This window comes from Colias philodice, chromosome 3 (genome assembly GCF_061535455.1).
Source record: "Colias philodice isolate Cphi_HAF_F1 chromosome 3, ilColPhil1 Martin Lab GWU primary, whole genome shotgun sequence".
NCBI lineage: Eukaryota > Metazoa > Arthropoda > Insecta > Lepidoptera > Pieridae > Colias > Colias philodice.
In genome coordinates, this window is record NC_143088.1 from 4824122 (window position 1) to 4843935 (window position 19814).

Below are 19814 nucleotides of genomic sequence, written 5' to 3' on the forward strand. Positions count from 1 at the left end.
ATTTAGACGGTAATTTAATGCCATAATTATTGCCGTAACAGCCCGGTAGACGGTAAGGTAGTGTGGCCGTAGCATTAGCGTTAGCCAAGAAGCTTATATTATCTAATACACTGGAGATTTCAGTATGAACTATGAACATTAACTTGTAACAAGAAAATATGACCTTGAATGACGCCTGTATGTTTTTTTATCCCTTTCACACCTAACTTGCCAAGTTAGAAATAAACTGAATATAATCTAACCAATCAAGGTTCCAAGTCAATAGAATAATTTGGATAATGTACAGAAAAATAATACCTACTTTATCATACTGTAAGTATGCAATTTATTATTTACATCGGATGACAATCTCGCGGGCTCGCGGGCTGCGGGCATCTATGACGATTAGATGTATTAAATAAATAGTTAGTTACCTACTTTATAAAACACGATGATACCTAATTATTTCTTAATATTCTAAGATTTGTACTTGGAATATCGGTAAGAAGCTACATATTAATAATTTACAAAATTATCCAGATTCCAGACCTTTTTTTTTGTTTGTATTTTAACCGAAGGTCCGAAGCGTATATTTTGTAATCCAACCAACATAAGATTTCCTAAAATTCATTTACAACATTAGGGACTCGAACACACTAAAATCTTACTCAGACTGCACCCTGTTCTTTTATTGCATTGGTCGCTAAGGTCAATTTAAATATTATGAGAAAGCGAGGGATAATTTGGAGCTTCGCGGACCGTTTTGTAGCATCGTTTCTTTTCTAGTTACAAGTGACCACCTTTTGACTGTGTATTAGGTAGTATAATAATAACAATACTCGTAATAAGACTCGTAATATAACAAAATCACCAAAGACATATTTTAAGTGTAAAATTACCATGAAAATTACATATTATTTTATTCTTCTCATTTTTAAAAACATAAAAGAAGTGATAGCATTTGTCAAATTTAACGCCATTATTCAAAATTTCAGTCTAATATAGTTACATAAAAAATCCTTAAAAAATCGTTTTAAAATTCATGTATAGATAATATACCTATACAACAATAATCATAATTTTAACATAATTCATAAAATTAATGGACACAACAATATAACACCAAGATATGGTTTTTTCAAGAAAAATAATAAACTTAAGAATTTACTGTAGGTATTACAGTTTATGTTGTCCTCCAAGAGGACCACCTAAACCTTGTGGATGTGGATGTCCCTGTGCGACCCCAGGAGCAGGGCCAAAAATAACTCCCAATCCATGCTGCCGCCCCACAAGGATTCCTGCCAATCCATGCGTACCTCGCTTTCATAATGAAAAAGACTCCTGGAAGAAATACAGATTCCTCACGTTCTTTGTAGGATTTCCGCTTATTATTATTCAAGGGATTATATGTGCCAATCACCATGTTCCAGAGAAAGGCGAATGCAGAGACTATGAATACATGCGTCTACGCTTTAAAAAATTCCCTTGGAGAGATGGTGTCAAGACACTTTTTCACAATGATCGCGTGAATCATTTACCAGGCGAATGTACCCCTCCCCCATTGGACTGTGACTAGAAACGAATAAAACATTTTTTTATATTACGTTGTTTATTTTCAGAAGTTTATACTACCTATAATATTTCTTTAAAGTTACCGCTCATCAGCTATTGATAGTCTCTAAAAGATATGCGCACGCATATAATCGGAAAAGGGCGGGCGTCGGCGCGCTAGGGCGGGTCTAAGAAAGAAGGAATACTGCTGAAAGGCGATCAATATTCCCGCTGACGTCAGTATAGCGTTGGCCGCTATTGGCCCTCCCGGCATTATTAAATAAACCTTCTGACAGAGTAGCGCGTGTTGTTGCGCCGCGGGCACAGCACCGCAGCACGCGGCGGGCCCGCGTACCGCTCGCGGCCGCCGCCGCACGCCATGGCCGACATGCCAGACCTATCGCACCTTACGCCCGAGGAGCGCGCCATCATCGAGGGCGTTATTATGCGGCAAAGACAAGAGGAACAACGCGAACATGAGATAATGAGGTGTGCACCAGTTGTCCATTGTCAACTCATCTTGTTTTAACTCAACTTTACCAATGAGGGAGGGACTAAATTCATTAACATATGTTACTTACTTTGGATAATCATGTGTAAGATATGACTTGATTTTACAATCAGCGTTATCCGATTCGAAAACATTTTCGTGTTTTAATAGACACATCTGTACCTATATCAGTTAAATGTACCTATAGGTGTATCTACAGCTACATTTTTATCGGGCTCAGACTACATGAACAGCGATAAACGATTATCGATTAAACGTAACCAGTAGATATAATATTAGAAAGTGATTTTATACTTTTAATCTTCTTTTAATAGACTCCAACATGAAACATAATAGTATCTCACTAGTCAAATTCCGTCCAATTACTATACATCTATAAATTATATTAAAGTGACGCAGCACTGCATCAGTGTGCAATAAATTAAATTAAGTAAATCTTTTTTTCTTTTTTTAAACCGACACAGTGCCATCATATGTATCTATTGGAACTGAAATTATTTATTCTTTTGTGGATATGGGCGTTATGACGGAAATTATGGGTACAGTAGAAAATATTAATTATATACATGCAATTTAGAATGTAACAATGGGAATCTTCATAATGAATAAAATATTTAAACCAAAAATTAGCAGTTTCTGCTGTCAGTAGCTGGGAGTAGATCTCAAGATCTGATTCTGACCTACTTACTTATTTTATGCGGTAACATAGTATTGAAATGCGCACACAAGTAATTTTTCAACAACTACGAGACATCGAGAGATGCAAACGGGATTGGATTAGATGCCTTCTTTTTTAGCTTCCTACAAGATTTATCGGCTTTTTGAATCCTCATTTGCCCGAATTTCCCTTTTTACACGCTTTATATTAGCTTCACCTGTATGTTTGTAACTCGGATTAATTTTTAATATCTATTATTTTGAATTAAATTCATTCTTTGGGAAGGTGACTGCGCAACTTAGTTAAAAGTCAGTCTTTGTTACAGTAATTCAAGTGACGACTATAAATTCCCATAATTTATATAATTACCTAACTACAACGATTATAATATATAAAAAAAAAATAATAAAAATAAAAATGTGTTGAGTTGGATTTAATTGATTTTTATTTGATAAGAACGTAGTTTATTATACTTATGCATTTCAGAAAATTACAAGTAAAGAAGATCAAAAGTAAAAATAGGTTTATCAAACAAAACTTGTATTAATTGAATGTGAAGCGAAATTAAAAATCAAGCCGCCTTTAAGATATGACAAAATTATAATCAATAATATAAAAAAAAGATTAATGTGTCTGATACAACGAAAATGGTGTGGGTACCTACGTAATTGATTTCATCGTGATTTTTTTTTTTTTTTTTTTATGTCAGAGCAAGCAAAGGGGCAGGTGGGCCACCTGATGGTAAGTGGTCACCACCGCCCATAAACACCTGCAACACTTCTAGTGTTGCAGGTGCTTTGCCGGCCTTTTATGGACAAATAAGCTCTTTTCTTGAAGGATAAAGTTTTTTGATTCTCGATAAAGTAAAAATTTATCAAGATAATATATGAAAGATTACAGCAAATATTGGTCAGACGCCTGCTGACGCCTTAAGACCATGAAACAACTAGGAGGTCAGTGAATAGGATTGGACAAATGATTTATCCAATGTGTTATGGTGCATTGACACTTTCGTATTCGGTATTCGTTTGGGTATTCGCGTTGAAAACAGCATATATTCGAACACAGATATTATAATACTACACTAGTACCTATTAGATACTAGAGTCTAGTAATTAGACAGATTCGGCGAAACATTCGTATAAGAGTGTGGAAGCGAACCACTATCCATACATTTGTCTTCCCTATGATTACGTCTGGTCCAAATACGCGAAAAACAAGGTGAATAGTGCACTTGCTATTGTTTACCATTAAATATGGAATAAACGTTTCCCACTTACGCCAATGAAGACAATTTTTTTTTCTATCAATCAAACCCGAGGGAATTGGGTAGATAGTCATGATAATCATTTATTATGTAATTTTTTCCCTATTCAGACGGAAACAAGACGAAGTAGCTGTTTTGGAGCAAACGATTCGTACAAGGAATGAGATGCAACGTGCGGCTGGCGTTGAGTTGGCTGCTACATGCCACATTTGCTTAAAAACTAAGTTTGCGGACGGTGTCGGTCACTCCTGCCACTACTGTCGCGTTCGATGCTGCGCTCGCTGCGGGGGAAAAGTTACTTTGCGATCTAACAAGGTCTGGTTCAGTGCATGCATAGTTCAATGTTAACTATTATTTCAGAAGTGAATAATCCGCTTCTGTCACATAAATTATTAAAATTAGTTGATAGGAATAATAGTATACTTATACACCTGGAATTGGATCTTCAACCTGGGACGGACAGCAAATAACAAAATACCTTTCCTTTTTTTGGAAATATGTACTTAGTAGGTAAACAGATAGTAGAGAAATTTTTGTTAGCAAGGCATGATATACATCATATTAATATATTTCTTAAAAGCCTAGTTAGAACTGTGTCATTTATATGCACTTGTAAATAACATTTTATTAATTAAAATTTTATACAAAGTCATAAACTCTACCTCTTGTATTACAATATCACCTTACAGGTAATTTGGGTCTGTATTCTCTGTCGTAAAAAGCAAGAGCTCTTATCGAAAACCGGGCAATGGATTCACAAAAGTGCCGGTCAAGATTCCATGCTTTGGAGAATGGAGTCGGATATGAGAAATTTACCGCCACAGGTAGATGCAACATTAGATAAAAGACCTAAACTTGAAAGAGCGCACAGTGCGGCAGAAAAAGAGAACCAACCGTTACAGAGATCTGGAAGCGCCCTCCGACGTCAGTACAGCCAACAAGAGGCGAAATGCTATGGGGAATTGGAGGGACTGTCGAGAACACATCCACACCTCGTCCATCCGAGACAAAAGCCTTACGGAATAGACGATCTAGGCGCACCGCTGCCACAATCGCAGTTGTTGCCACTGCCCCACGGAGCAGGCGTGCACCCGCCGCTGCCGCCTCGCTCCTCGTCCTCCGACGATGAAGTGCCAGAATGTGTTTCCGACGAAAACGACGAGTATCGCGATCGCGGTGAGTGAACCAACCCGCTTTCCATTCACCGTCCAAACCTCTCCGGATTGTCACGAATCCTTGCCAAGGGTTTTGTTCATCCTACACAACATATTTTCAATACATTTTACACTACAAATCAATTAGTAAACCATGCACAAAAACAATCAATACCAACTAAAATCACTCATAATCGTTCCTAACATTATGCAATTGTAAAGGTGTTCCGTGCGAGGTTTCCAATTTCAGTCAGTCCTTTCAGGCACTTTCAGGTAAAATATTATTTAATTTAAATAAAAAGGCCACATTTTATTTACATAAATCAATTTAGACATTGAACTTAGCGGTAAAATAGTGTTATTTATATTAAATCATTTACTTATAAAATCGTAGGTTTTTTACAAATTAGTTGCATCATTATACTTTATTATATTAGTTGTTATTTACAGATATAGACAGCTGTTTAGATCAGTTTAAAATGTAAGAAAAATGATTAGAATAACTAACTTGAACAAATAGTTGGAGATACGCGCTTCGATTCAAGTTAATAGTAATTTATTGAATGGCTACCAGTCTTTTTGTCAAAGTCTAGCGCACAGCGCGTACGCGCCCGGTCTAGCCTAGAAGCGTAGAAGGGACGGGAAGGGACATTTGTAATAAATACATAAACTAAGATTTCATTTATGTATAATATTAGGTAGAAAACTGATGTAATGAAAGTAACTTTGGCCAATTCGGAAGCTAGTCTTAGTCACAAGAACGGACCCCATCCCGCCCCTTCACCACTGGCTCGTCTCGCCCACCCAAGAACATTCGCTGGTTACGTCAATGCCCGAGCCACCTAATCATCACCCCATCTACTGTTTACATTGCAGGTAATAAAGATAGGAGCTGCCCTGGTGGCGCAAGAAAACAGCGCCAAGCAATATTAGACGAGAAAATGAATAAATTTTTATCGGTGAGAAGATTTCTATCGGAACAATAATTTTGTTGTAATTACTGCTGAACGTTAGATGTTTGATACACAAATATTTTCCTTAATCGTTTTCGTCGTCTGATATGTACGTCTTTGGTCTACCATCTGTGGTCGCTGTTGATTCTCTAATTGCCCATACTTCTTCCATTTTCAAATGTCTGTTTAAATCGCTAATGTGGGTGAGGGCGCATTAAACCTTGGCATTACTACGTCTGTTGATTTGTATACTTCTCTAGAAATTATTTTAAAGCATATCTCAGTTTCCTGGTATATTTAAAGTAACAAAAGTCTAATGCGCATTCATCTTAAAGTTGCTTAAATCAGATTCTTTGTTGTCAAATTAAATAAGAAATGTAATTTAAATGGCTATCATCGATTTACTTGTTGTTTCGTAATATTGTATCTAGTAATTTAAAAAAAAATGAAATGAATTCAAAGATCTGGTTTGAGCAAAAGCATGTTGGGAGCGAAAAGAAGAGTGTAACATATGGTGACATGTAAAATGTTAGTTTTGGTGGAAGTGTATATTCGTTATGTTCGTATGTTTTTGTATGACTGGGATGATTTGTCACACTTTCCTTTCGCTTATGCATCAACACTGCTTCGATTGCATTATATTATTTGACGCTCAAAGAAACGCCATTGCCTCGTTTGAATACAAAATTACATTTTCTCTTATTCTGCAATAGAATATAAATATGGCAAAACATTAAAAATAATCGGCTAACACTAAGCGATATTGGATCCGGGCGCGTACGGGCTCGCAAGACAAGGCGCAAGCCAAATTGGCGTGTAATCGCGATGCTATCCATATGATATCGTTCATAGGAGATCTAGAGGCGTGTGCTTCACTTCGAAACCCTCATCTTCGCTCCAACGTGGCTGCAAACAACTATTACAATTTAGCTAATCATTCGCCGGCCTCATACATACCCGAGGGGAGCGGAGTACTCGACACTGCCACAGTGCCTACCGGTGGACGTAGTTTTGACTCGGTCACAGATTGTCGGTGGCGCACGCGTGACGAAGGGGAGAGTTCGTACTTGCGTCCTTACGTGAGAGACGAAGCGCATACATCTGACCGGGCTGTATATAAAAGCGCCTATCTGTGGGAAGATTCTGTCGATAACAGAAGATTTACTGAAAGAAGAAAAAAAACTGTTAGATTCGATGGACACGAAGGGGCAGCGACGTTTCCCCGAGGAGGCCGGGACTCTTCAGTCGTCCCACACGATTGGGCCTCTTTGCGGTGGGAATCTGAAAGACAAACGAGTCAAGACTCTGCTACAAAAGATTCAGGCATCGACACGTCTAGCACTTTTACGTCCAGCGAAGATTCTAACAGGGGCGAGTGCCCTAAGGTACACTAAATGGCTACATTCTAGCTTGCTTTCACATAAAGTCTAAACAAAGTAAATACTTATCACAATTACGTTAATAGGAACAGCTTCCTAAATCTCATCCACTTTTCTAAACAAAATTACTGGAAACAATACGTTATCCATATTATAATTTCTTACATACATGAGTTCATGAAAATTGTTCAATAGCATTGTAAATATGAACATACCTCTGTTTGGCTGTGGCATGTTTGCATTACTCGGCATGACTGTTAACTTAATTGTGCGTTGCATATATGCTAGTATTGCTGTTTTCTGTAGACTTAACCTTCGATACTTTTACATCGTCGTCCATTTGTTATATCTTCTTTGTTTTCTGCAATAGTTTCCGTTAAACTGGCAAGTGTCTACGGATGGCACTCGCATGGTCGGTCACATGGTGCTACGGAAGAGCATAGTGGAAGGAAGCTCGCACTCGTCTGCGGCTATTCTCGGCTTGAAAGTCGTTGGTGGTAAAATGCTACCAGATGGCACAAGAGGAGCTATAGTGGAGAAGGTCAAAAAAGGATCTATTGCAGATTTAGAAGGACAGCTAAGAATAGGTTAATAAGTATTTCCATTTAATATTATAATCCTTTTAGTCAAATCAAAAAAATTATTCTAATCTAGGTCTAAGGCCAAGACTCACTTTGGGTCCCTGCGCCACTCTAGTAAGTAAGTAAATAAGGTCTAGCTTCAGCGGCTGGGCTCGCATTGAGTTCAGTGCTGTTCAAAGAAATTATTAGTTGATAAGGAATAGTTATTCAACATATATTTCTTTGAGTAGTCTCAATAACTTATTTTAGTACATATAGTATAGTAGAATAAATTCCCAATTCAATCAGTTATAGAAAACTTTTTTTTACCAGACTACTGGTAGGTAAGCGGTCCCTTACTACTAAAATTTAAATTATATTCGATATAATAATATCTTGATGGCTATTCTATTAAGAATAAATTTCTGGTGTCCCATAAACAATTCACACATGTACTTCAATAGGCGATGAAGTGTTGCAATGGAACGGGGTTCCTTTACAAGGCCGAAGTGCTGACGATGTGGCAGCAGTGGTGGCTAACAGCAAACACGACACACATGTTGAGCTCGTCGTGTCTCGCCCTTTGGCTTCCGCTAGACTCCTTGCGCAACCTTGGAGAACCCATAAAGGTAACCGCCGTTCGGACTTATATTAGGTACACGTATTCATTTTGTAAGAATAACAGATTCTTCGTGAAAATATAACTTTCAATATTTTCACAAGGAATCGCAACAATTTATATTACATCACTTGCATGCAATGCATTTTTTTGCAATGTTCACTATCATTAAAAGTTGTGTCAATCGTTACTTGCTATCTGTGTTACACTGATTAAACATTTGTGATTAATTAAATCAATCAATTCATACTTATTGATTTTTAAAAAAGTTGGTAACAACATTTAGAAGGAATAAATATCTAATGTTCATGACACTATCCATATAATATAGAACCAGAGACGAAATACACAATATCAACATTCTAATGTTCGTATACGAATTAATTATGTACAATTTTAATTCTACTTTAGAAGTATACACGGAGGTTCTGGGTGGCGGCGAAAAGCCAAGCGTACTGGTGACGTCGCCCGGATCACCCGATGCACACGGCCGTCGACGGAACGCGAGACAAAACAATCATAGTGCTAATGTTGCTGGTCGAATACAGGTGAATATCATTTGATTTTTGACAATAAATGTATAAGTTTTAGAATGACAATACTGTATGCAATAAATTCTAACAGAGAATAGAATCAAATTTTTACTCAATTATTACAAAATATGCTCTTACATGATTTTTCATCTACCAATTTTTTTTATTTGCTAGCTCAAAGTGTATTTCGACATATCGGCACTCCAACTTCTGGTCACAGTGGTATCAGCTAGTGGGCTAAGCCCTCGACCTGACGGTTCTCCACGGTGCCCTTATGCAAAAATTTTCCTCCTACCAGACAAGAGCGAAAAGAGCAAACGTAGAACCAAGACCCTTGCTAATACTTTGGAACCGAGATGGAATCAAACGTTCGTTTATTGTGGCATACGTATTTCGGATATTAAGAAGAGACGTTTGGAGGTAAAAATATTTTAGAACTGTAATTTTAAAATGTACTATAACTGGGCCGGTTTTTTTTTATTTATTTATTGTGTCTTTATTTTATAGGTTACAGTATGGGATTTAAATCGTTATGGACCAAACGACTTCCTTGGAGAAGTTCTTTTAGAACTTGACAGTATGGTGATGAATCATGAACCAAATTGGTACAAATTGAAACCGCACGATGAATTCGCTGGGTTTGGTGTAAGTATTTATTATTTTAACACTATTGTTAAAATGCAATTAAAGTCATTGATTAGAAAGACAATTTTCAGATTAAATCAGAGTTTTAAAATGATGTTTTGATCAAAAGCATGATTTTTGCAGGAAAGCCGGACAAATATAGTATAGTTATTGCTTTGTTTTATCTTTTAAATACTTTATTATTTCTGTTGTTTGTATGTAAGTTAATTGTATAAAAAACAGAGGTACCGTGAAGACGAGGCGGATGGAGAGCACCTATCGCCACCATCCACATCTACTTCGCGACTTTCTGACTCGGACACTCCCAGTGAATGCGACCTGCGGAGGCATCACTCCTTGTCTAGTCTGGCTTCAAGCTCTAGTCCACCTCCACCAAATGAGGTAAGAACTCTCTAATGCTTATATAATTTGCAACTTTAGACTAGACCTTAATTGATAAGATTACAACTTAAAATTAGTCTTATTTTAGGATATCCACCTTTAAATGGTACCGGCATGGCAATATCTTATCTTCAAGTTATTGCATTTGTAAAAAAGCTATTATAGTCATTTTATATTCCAAGAAAGATTCTTATGTATTTATTCAACCACAGATCGATGGCACTCGTTACAGCAGACGGGATATGTCCCCGGCCGGACGAGTGCGCACTGCTGGTATGGCCAGAGAAAGGGTAAGTTACTCGATCTTATTAACATTTAGTACTACAAAATAAGAAAATCGGAAAAAAAATTGTGACAGAAGTCATACCACGACGTTATCTGTTATTTTATTATTTTACAATCTACTTCTCTCTATGCACATTGAGATATGTGGAATATCATACTATGCCATTTATAATAGCAATTAAAATTGTACGAACCGAAAAAACAGGCCTTTCTACATCAGAGAAAATTGTACAGTGTTATATTATGCAGGGTCCTGGATACGTAGCGCGGTCGCAATCCGCGGCCGGCGGGCGGAGCGTGTCGCCGCGCCGCTCGCTCTCGCCGCCCAACGACAGGGACGCTTACCGCTATACAGGTCTTCCATGAACTTTTCCAATACCACCTAACTCTAAGCCTATCGAGTACGAAACTTGACTAAATACTTCAAGGTTAAAACGCATATAAATGTAGAAAAACAGTGCTAATGAAAATGTGACTTAATAAGATATAGATTTCGTATAAGCGATACTTTGTATGATTAATTTCAGAAATCAACACGACTTAACAATATTGTTACGATAGAAACATACGCTCAAAGCGTCGCTTCTACAGAAATTGTGAATTTCTCCAGCGATTTAGCTGGACTGTATAAGAGCGGGCACTGACCCCGCACGGAACACTCAAGAATTAAACTTGTCGCGTTCATCACCACTTTACTCTCACCTACTATTTAATCTTCCTTCACATTTTTTATTTCACATTTGTTCCGTCCTTTTCCTAACCTAATGTAAGCACGCTATTGACTCATTTTTATATTATCTCGTAGCCATAATCTTATGATTTTTAATATTTTTATTTTAGCGATACCATAAATTTAAATATTTTGAAACTGCATGTCATTTCAATCAGCTATCCGATTTCTATTTCAACGGTAACCTTCGTAAGTTTGTTTCAATTTTTTATTTTACATAACTTTTAAATAATACTCTCAAAACTATGCTCTACTCATATTAATTTCATATTGTCGCCATAGACCTTGTGAAACTCTGTTAAAAATTAGTTTCCGCCAATGATAATGAGCAGTCGTAGCATATAAAATAGCTTTAATTTGAATTAAATCACAAATATTTAGATTACAAGTAACATAAGTGAATAATTTAAATTTAAACGTAGTATGTGAAGATCGGGGTGATGGCGCACGGTTTCCGACTCATGCTTATGCACCTCGGTTTCAATCTCGCTCTGCAACCGCGACACCTACGACCAGCCCAAAGAAACGGCAGCTCCCACAGATTCCTCATCAGGTACTTATATCTACAAATCGATCTTTAGTCTTTATATGACTCGATGAGATAATACATGACTGAATGGTTTAAAACAGAATACACAAAGGGCGATGCGAGCACAGGTGTCGGCGGATCTCGAAGAACGTAAGTGGATCGCCCCGCATCATATTGGCGCCACACTCACCTACCGCAGCACGCCACAAGGTCAATACACCAACACTCATACATCATACTTACACCATACACAGATGTTTCAGTAGGAATTGCTAAGTGTCGTTACGGAAGAATCGCGAAATATAAAATGACTCATTTACTTAAATAAAAAAATGAATTCATGTGACACTTTAGATTCTAGGATATAAAAAAATAGATAAGAACAATTGTTTTGGATTCAATCTTCATAATCCTTCATCGTTTACCACATCATATTAAATGTGTATAACATTTCAGTATCTGTGTAACTAATGAAAGTAACAAAGTAGGTACATACTAAACGTGACACCATAACAAAAGCTTCGCTTTTGTAGTGTTAGTGTATAGTTGATTAGAACATAATATATTATAAGTAACAATTCTTCCAGGATATATTATCTCTAATAATAGAGCTTCTTCTTAGTAATAATTGTTGTCCATACATGTCTTAATAATCCTTACTAAGATTTCAATCCATAATATGTAAATAGCCCATGAAGAACTAAGTAGCCAAAAACAATTAAAGTATCGAGGCAGCATAAGCGATAGGGCGTATAATGTACACAATCGCTTAGGTTGGGAAAGGCACTACGCAGGGCTCTCGGACTCGGAGCTGGCGTCGCGCGGCGGCGGCTGGGCGCCTCGCCGCCGGCTGTCGCCCGACGCGGCCGCCGGCGACTCCGACATCGAGTCCGTCGCGTCCGTCACGTCCAGCGCCTTCAGCACGCAGTCCGAGCGACCGCGCCCCACGCGCATGTTAAGGTAACGTCTCTAACTTAGCGTCTTTAGTTAGCTCACTATTCGTTCCGAACGTGTGAAACGTTATGGCTTCTTGTAGACATGTATTAGCATCTAAATGCAGTAAGGAACAATAGAATAACACTCGCATTATCAACTTTGACGATGCTATTTTTTTATTCAAGTCACACAATATTTCAATTTGATATATGTAAATACGAATGGTTAATTTTAGAATCAAAATGTATGGGACCACTTAAAAATGGCAATGATTTCTTGTAAATTTTGTATATTTATTACATACAAACCATATCCATTTATATTTTATAAAGAGAAGTAATTACTGCATGCACATTACATTAATTAATTTTGTCCCAAACGAGATCTCAACTTTATGTGTTTTATTTTTTGTTTGAAATTTGTGATTCATCATAATTGACTTATTATAATACCCTTATTTCTGCATGTTAACATTCATTTCGTGTATAATTTTACAGCCGCAAACGGATCTTTCGTCCTATTATTAAATCCTCTTCTTGTGATAGCTTCATTACAGATACCTTCATATCACCTACTATCCCCTTCCGATCCATTTACAGCCCTTGGAGTACCTTGACTAGTAGAAAATACGTACCCGATTTTGATAGACTCAATAATCCTTATTCATCAATAACAAGACGACAATTTAATCATCACCTTTACCCAGCACTACAACGTAGCCATTCTATAGGTGCTAGTTTAAAAGATAGTTTTAAAGCCTATGAAAGCATATTAAAAGACCCTAAATATGATGAAAAATATAATGAATACAGTAAAAGTTACGTCGGTAATATTTTTAACAAGAATCATATAAAATATCCCAATTTTACAATTCTCCCTGATATTGGAAAGGTAGTTAAATCTTCTCTGAGTTCCTATTTTGATAAACCTTACAGCAGATTACGGGACTATTCAAGCTCTATAATTGATCGTAAATTATTAAAGGATTATCACGTTCAGCATAAGGTAAAAAATGGATATGGAAGTCATAAAAAGAGAAATTTACGAATGCTTAAACATTTACGAGGTTCTTTTAATTTTCAATCATTTGATGAAGACCCGTATTTCACACAAGATGTATTACCTACTATTGCTGACGAGTTAACTGAGGATATGTATTCGGACCATTTTCATGGATACGGTAGTGATTCTAGTTTAGCCACAATGATACACGTCAATGTAGACAAACCAAAAGCTAACATTTTAGAGCACGATTTAAGCGAAAATTCATACATAGCAAAGACAGATAGCTTACCAAAAAAGTGTTTATCTCTTGATCTTGGCAGAATTAATGGAACAAGGTATAATAAACACAAGGCATTATACAGAGAATACTTCAATAGTGTCGATATAAGTCCAAATTCAGAAATGTATGATCATCTTAATTTTACCTTAGGAAACGAGGACATCGGTTATAGGGATATATATGATCAATTACTTTATAGTAAATTGTCGCCTACGACGGCTAAACCAGTAACACCTGATGATATTGTAGACTTATACGAAAATATTTCCAAATGTAACATTTTTGACATTAGTCCAAATGTCAGGGATGATATGGTACCGGCTAAGAAATCAAACTTTAAAAAGCGGGCAAACATAGTATGCATAAACGAAATTCCCACCGTACAGGAGTTTTACTCGCCTGACTCCCTTTCTCCCTTTCCAAGTCCAGATTATGAACCATACAAAGAACCTGTAAGATCAGAATCAAAGCATGCTCGCAATTCATCATATGTAAAACACGAAGTAGAAAAGTATAATCGTACTAGAGCTAATTCGTTCTCTACAATTTATTCCCCAAATCACGGCTCACCTCACCGCGCGCTCGCTCCTGTTGATTCGCACTCGCCTCCAAATGTCACCAACGCAACGGAAAAAACTAATAACAACCAACCGACTACAAAACAACGTCAAGATAATGTGGATGACACCCAATGTACGACGAATGCAAATAATAAACGGAAGAAACTTGTTGAAATGGGATCTCAAAGCAGCAATGATTATGGAGGTAGAGAAAACGGTCGACATAACAACCAGCCTCCTACTTTGGAAAGGCGAGAGTCAAGACGCGGACAATTTACGAGAAGTCTAAGCAATACTGATGCGCCTGACGAAAAAGCAGGTAAAATATGATAAATTCTTATTTGTAGAATTATCGCACTAAATTAGGATGTATAAAACGTTTCAAATTTATTTTCTAGATGGCAGTCTTAGTGATACGGCCCTTGGTGCTACTTCTGAAAACGAGCCTGCTGGCGACGATACTTTGTTGAAAGCAGAACCAAGAGACTATTTTGGTCCGGGTATGGGCAAGAAAAGCAATTCCACATCTCAACTATCCGCCACAGGTGACATGCTTTCTTTTTGACGATTTGTTTTCTTCTTTCTCTTTTCTTGTTTACCTGTTCCGTTAATATAACAATTAAACTGTCAAGTTCTTCATAATACATAAGTAAATTAATCATATACTTACAAAATATCGACAGGACGGAAAAGAAGGTTAGGTTTTGGTAAACGCGGAAAAAATTCGTTTACTGTTCAACGCAGTGAAGAAGTTGTCCCCGGTGAGTTGAGGGGAGGCACTGGAGTGTCCCGGGCCTCCTCAGCCTCCAGTGAAAACGACGATGACAGGTTGGCATTTGTAATAATGCCAACATTGACACAATAGTGAAGTTTTACGTGGCGGTAGATTTATCGATTGAATCGGCGGTCGATTGAATTAAGATCGACGCCTGATAACTTACATTATAAGGGGAAACTTTCTCAAAATACAGCATGCCACATGCATCCATCGAAACATTTTGTGTGCGCCATGTCGCTTTGTAAAATCAGCTACGTAGTGCTTTTAGTGGTAAAAAAGTAATTTAAAATAGTAGATACCTAGTTAAACAATCGATATAATTTTAACGATAATGTTGCAATGAGAAGCTGCCTCGTATTTAGGCAGAACCGCCATTATTATTTGCACATCGTAGCAGGCGTTGATTTCTAATCCAGCAAATATAGCAACATTTTTAATTAAATTAATACAATTATTTTAACATCATGAATAGTAAGGTGATTTAATTGAAAACTATCCCAAGTTCCCAAATATAAATGCATTGTGTAAATGGAACGCAATATGTGTGCGGGTACTGAATGTTTTGTGTTGGCATCCCGCCGCTCGGTTGCGCGCTTACCGCGTAGAAGGCGGGGCCGGCGCGCGGCGCAAGCGCTCCAGCAACGTGGTGACCAGCTTCAAGCGCTCGCACGAGGTGTCCTCCAGCCTCGTCTCCATATGTAGCTCGGAGGGATCCTCGTAAGTCGCCTCGTCCGCTCCGTTCCGTGCAGACGATCTCTTACTTTGTGCTCATCGATGTTGCTCGACGTCTTCTACTTTACCCTCTTTATGCCTTCGTCTTTTACGCATGTTGCCATGTATCGGTGTTTTTACTTCTACATTTGTATTTTTATCGCACGAGCCTCTCGCTATACGCATAGGCAGTACACCTTGGAAGTTACTTTGCGCGTTAAAAGGTACAGTGACGGTTCGCTTTCGACAATTTTATGTGTTCTGAGTGAGAGTTGTATAATTGCTTAATGTTCCGTATGCACGATTGTGATTGGTCAATTTTAAATGAACGGCTTTTTACAGACTTCGCACTTCAAATAACATCATTAATCTCATACACTCTATACATGAAAACAATATATATGTTAAGATATGCATGCTCCAACCGTTACCTCACTTTAGATTTCTGTGTTATCTGTAGCAATATGAAACATAAGGGGATTTAGGTAAGTCAAATCATGCAATTTGCTTTTCACCTATTTAAAAAGAATTCCGATGGAACTAATAATAACTTTTTGTCTTACTTTATCCTCAACCAATCTTTCATTTTTTCACTTATCTTTTCAATCCCAGGGCCAAATATTATAATTAATATAACAACAAATATTTAATTAATATTATATTAAATATAGAAAATATTCCATGTTTGAACTTAAATATTTGCGCCCCTCTCCTTGTGTCTCATATAAAAACAGGAACTATTTCTTATTACTTTGAACTACCGCCCTCTTCATCACTATTGTATCAATGTTGTTTATTCGTATAATAATTACTTTGTACCCTACGTACATTTCCCGTAGTTAATAGAATAGACCCACAATAAAAACTTATTGCTTTTAACTCGACCTTCAATAAGAACACTATCAGAAATAAATGAATACATAATAAAAAGCTGTAAGTGTCAATTTACCCCTTAATATTCTAGCTTTCCTATTTTCTCTGTGAATCTGTGTGTCCTCTGAATGAATATTTCGCAATAGTTATATTATCAATAGTTTTGAATCTATTCATTAATTTGTAAATAATCGCAGATGGTCTCCCGGAATGCGGGGATCCAGTTCATCGGATGGAGGTGGTCTGTCAGACTTCATAGACGGTCTGGGGCCGGGCCAACTTGTCGGACGACAGTTACTGGGTGCGCCGACGTTGGGCGACGTGCAACTGTCTATGTGCTATCAAAAGGGCTTCCTCGAGGTAATTTTGTGAATAAGAAATATTTGTTCTTTTTCAATCCAGACATTTCTTACATTCTCAAAAAATATTATTTTTAAACAATATTTAAACATGATTTTAACAAATAATTCGTACATCTTCACTACATAGTATAAAACAAAGTCGCTTTCCCTGTCCCTATGTCCCTATGTCCCTTTGTACGCTTAAATCTTTGAAACTACGCAACGGATTTTGATGCGGTTTTTTTTAATAGATAGAGTGATTCAAGAGGAAGGTTTATATGTATAATAAGATCCATTAAGTAGTGGAGAAGTACTGTTATTTTTGAGGTTTCTAATGTGATGTCGTAAAAAAATTACATTTATTCCGCTTACATTGCAAACGCAGGCTGAACCCTACGAGTTTTATCAAAATAATGTACTAAGTATTATACACATTGATAAGGTCTACAGAAAAGTCCGCGATGGTATATGTCTATCTCTTATGGATAACCCACAATAACATTTTTTTGTCATTTACTTTTTACGACAAATAATGGCTAATTTTCGAAGCGATTTTAACCAATACAGCATTAATCCTTAACCAATTAAATACCATGGATACATTGTTCATTTAATATAGATCTATATTGCCCTTTACACCGTATGATTTAAGTGAATATTTTCGAAGATATTACAGATTTAAAAATTGCGGGACGCAGCGTTTGCGGCCGCCCGGCTATGTATTTTATACCCGTGCGATGCCGGAGCGGGCCGCTATATTTTTATACCTATACAACGTTCACAATTTTTCTGTAGTGTATTTAGTATCAGCATTGCACCCGTGCGAAGCCGGGGCGGGTCGCTAGTCTTTTATAAAATGTATTTATAGTTGGAAACATATTTTTTCAAAGCAAACATTACAACATTTTTCTTATATTCTGCTTATTCACGAGACGGTTAATTTGACTGTTACTTCACTGTTTATCTCAACTTTTGGTGATTTTTATTCAAAATCATCTTCGAAAGCGAAAAGCTTCGGATTTTATTCCTTTACTTTCCACCTCGCCACATATTATCACGTAATCCAATTCTTCAATCTTAGGTCGAAGTGATCCGCGCTCGCGGGCTACAAGCGCGGCAAGGCAGCCGCACGTTACCCGCGCCCTACGTCAAGGTGTACCTGGTCAGCGGCAAGCGCTGTATCGCCAAGGCTAAGACCAACACCGCGCGGAGAACCCTCGACCCACTGTACCAGCAGCCGCTCACGTTCCGCGAGAACTTCAAGGGTTGCATTTTGCAAGTGAGTGCCTTTTGCGCGGGATTTAGCAATGTTTGTGTTTTGGTTCGACAAGTGCTGTATCTCCAAAGCCAAGACTAACACATCGCGACGAATTCTCGACCCACTGTACCAGCAGCCGCTCACGTTCCGCGAGAACTTCAAGGGTTGCATTTTGCAAGTAAGTGCCTTTTGCACGGGATTTAGCAAATATTTGTGTTTTGTTTCGGCAAGCGCTGTATCGCCAAGGCCAAGACCAACACCGCGCGACGGACACTCGACCCACTGTACCCACGGACGCTCACGTTCCGTGAGAACTTCAAGGGGTGCATTTTGCAAGTGAGTGCCTTTTGCACCTTTTCTTTTGACGTGACAACGTCTTATAATTCGATAGAGCCGGCTGCACGCACGAAAAAACATGACTCATGCGGCGTTACCTCGCTCTGAGGCGTTCCATGAAAGGCTTGAAGTGCAAGCGAGAGCGCGGAACGAGCGACAAAGAAGCACAATCGGACGTTGTCACGTTCAACGATCGTCAGTAAACCGACTTTACAGACAACCAATTTTTAACATTAAAATGTGCATGTAGTAATGTTTCTTCTGCATCTTAATAATGTAATTTTTTCGAAAAATTTTGCGTTTGCAGTAAAGTAAAAAAAAATCCCTAATGACACAAGATCTTTAATAAACACAAAAATCACAATCGTAGGTTTGACTCAAGTTCAACTTAAAAAATCCCATAGGTCTTCAGTGTTAATCATACAAACAATAACAGTAAATATAAATTTTGTTATAGGTCACTGTATGGGGCGATTACGGCCGCATAGAAGGCAAAAAGGTGTTCATGGGTGTGGCCCAAATTATGTTAGATGATCTCAATTTATCCAACATTGTCATTGGATGGTACAAACTCTTCGGAACAACGTCTTTGGTAAGTAACGTATAAAATTATTATAGTAATATTTAAATTTGGTTAAGTAAATATATACTAAATGCAATTTTATTTGTTTCAGTAACTGTGGTTCATCGCTGACGTGCTGTCGGTGAACAATATCAATAAAAATATTAAAACGATATATAAAGTTGTCCAAATAATACATCTAGTGATACTGCTTTAATATTATTATAAACTGCAAAAATATGTCACGAACATAGGAAATTTTCTATAAAACGAAAGTTGTAATTGTAATTTTTTAATTTGTTTTCCTTTCGGAATGCCTACCAGAGTTATAAATAGTTAGCATTTTATAGCAAGGGAAATGTATAGTGTACTCGATAATGTAATTAAGTATTAAAAGCCAAATGCGAATGTGTGTGTATTATTTAGATACCCCAAATTAC

General features: G+C 37.4%; 1 protein-coding gene across 6 annotated transcripts; it reads left to right on the forward strand.

Annotated features, from left to right (window-relative positions):
• Positions 1-1808: 1808 nt before the first annotated feature.
• Rim (Rab3 interacting molecule) lies at positions 1809-19782 on the forward strand. Of its 6 annotated transcripts, XM_089714242.1 has the most exons (22): positions 1809-2019; positions 4077-4281; positions 4656-5142; positions 6926-7458; positions 7823-8039; positions 8477-8641; positions 9043-9179; positions 9339-9584; positions 9672-9809; positions 10032-10190; positions 10403-10480; positions 10725-10830; positions 11628-11758; positions 11836-11944; positions 12508-12694; positions 13168-14834; positions 14914-15060; positions 15199-15343; positions 17075-17237; positions 18300-18497; positions 19270-19404; positions 19487-19782. In XM_089714242.1, exons 1-22 carry the CDS (start codon positions 1910-1912, stop codon positions 19487-19489), a joined length of 5466 nt encoding a protein of 1821 aa, XP_089570368.1. In that variant the 5' UTR covers positions 1809-1909; the 3' UTR covers positions 19490-19782. The 6 variants fall into 6 exon arrangements, with proteins under 6 accessions (XP_089570368.1, XP_089570367.1, XP_089570363.1 ...); XM_089714241.1 differs by lacking the exons at positions 6926-7458; positions 19270-19404; positions 19487-19782 and adding an exon at positions 5997-6079 and having other exon boundaries at positions 14707-14834; positions 18300-18653; XM_089714237.1 differs by lacking the exons at positions 19270-19404; positions 19487-19782 and having other exon boundaries at positions 14707-14834; positions 18300-18653.
• The last annotated feature ends 32 nt before the right edge of the window (positions 19783-19814 follow it).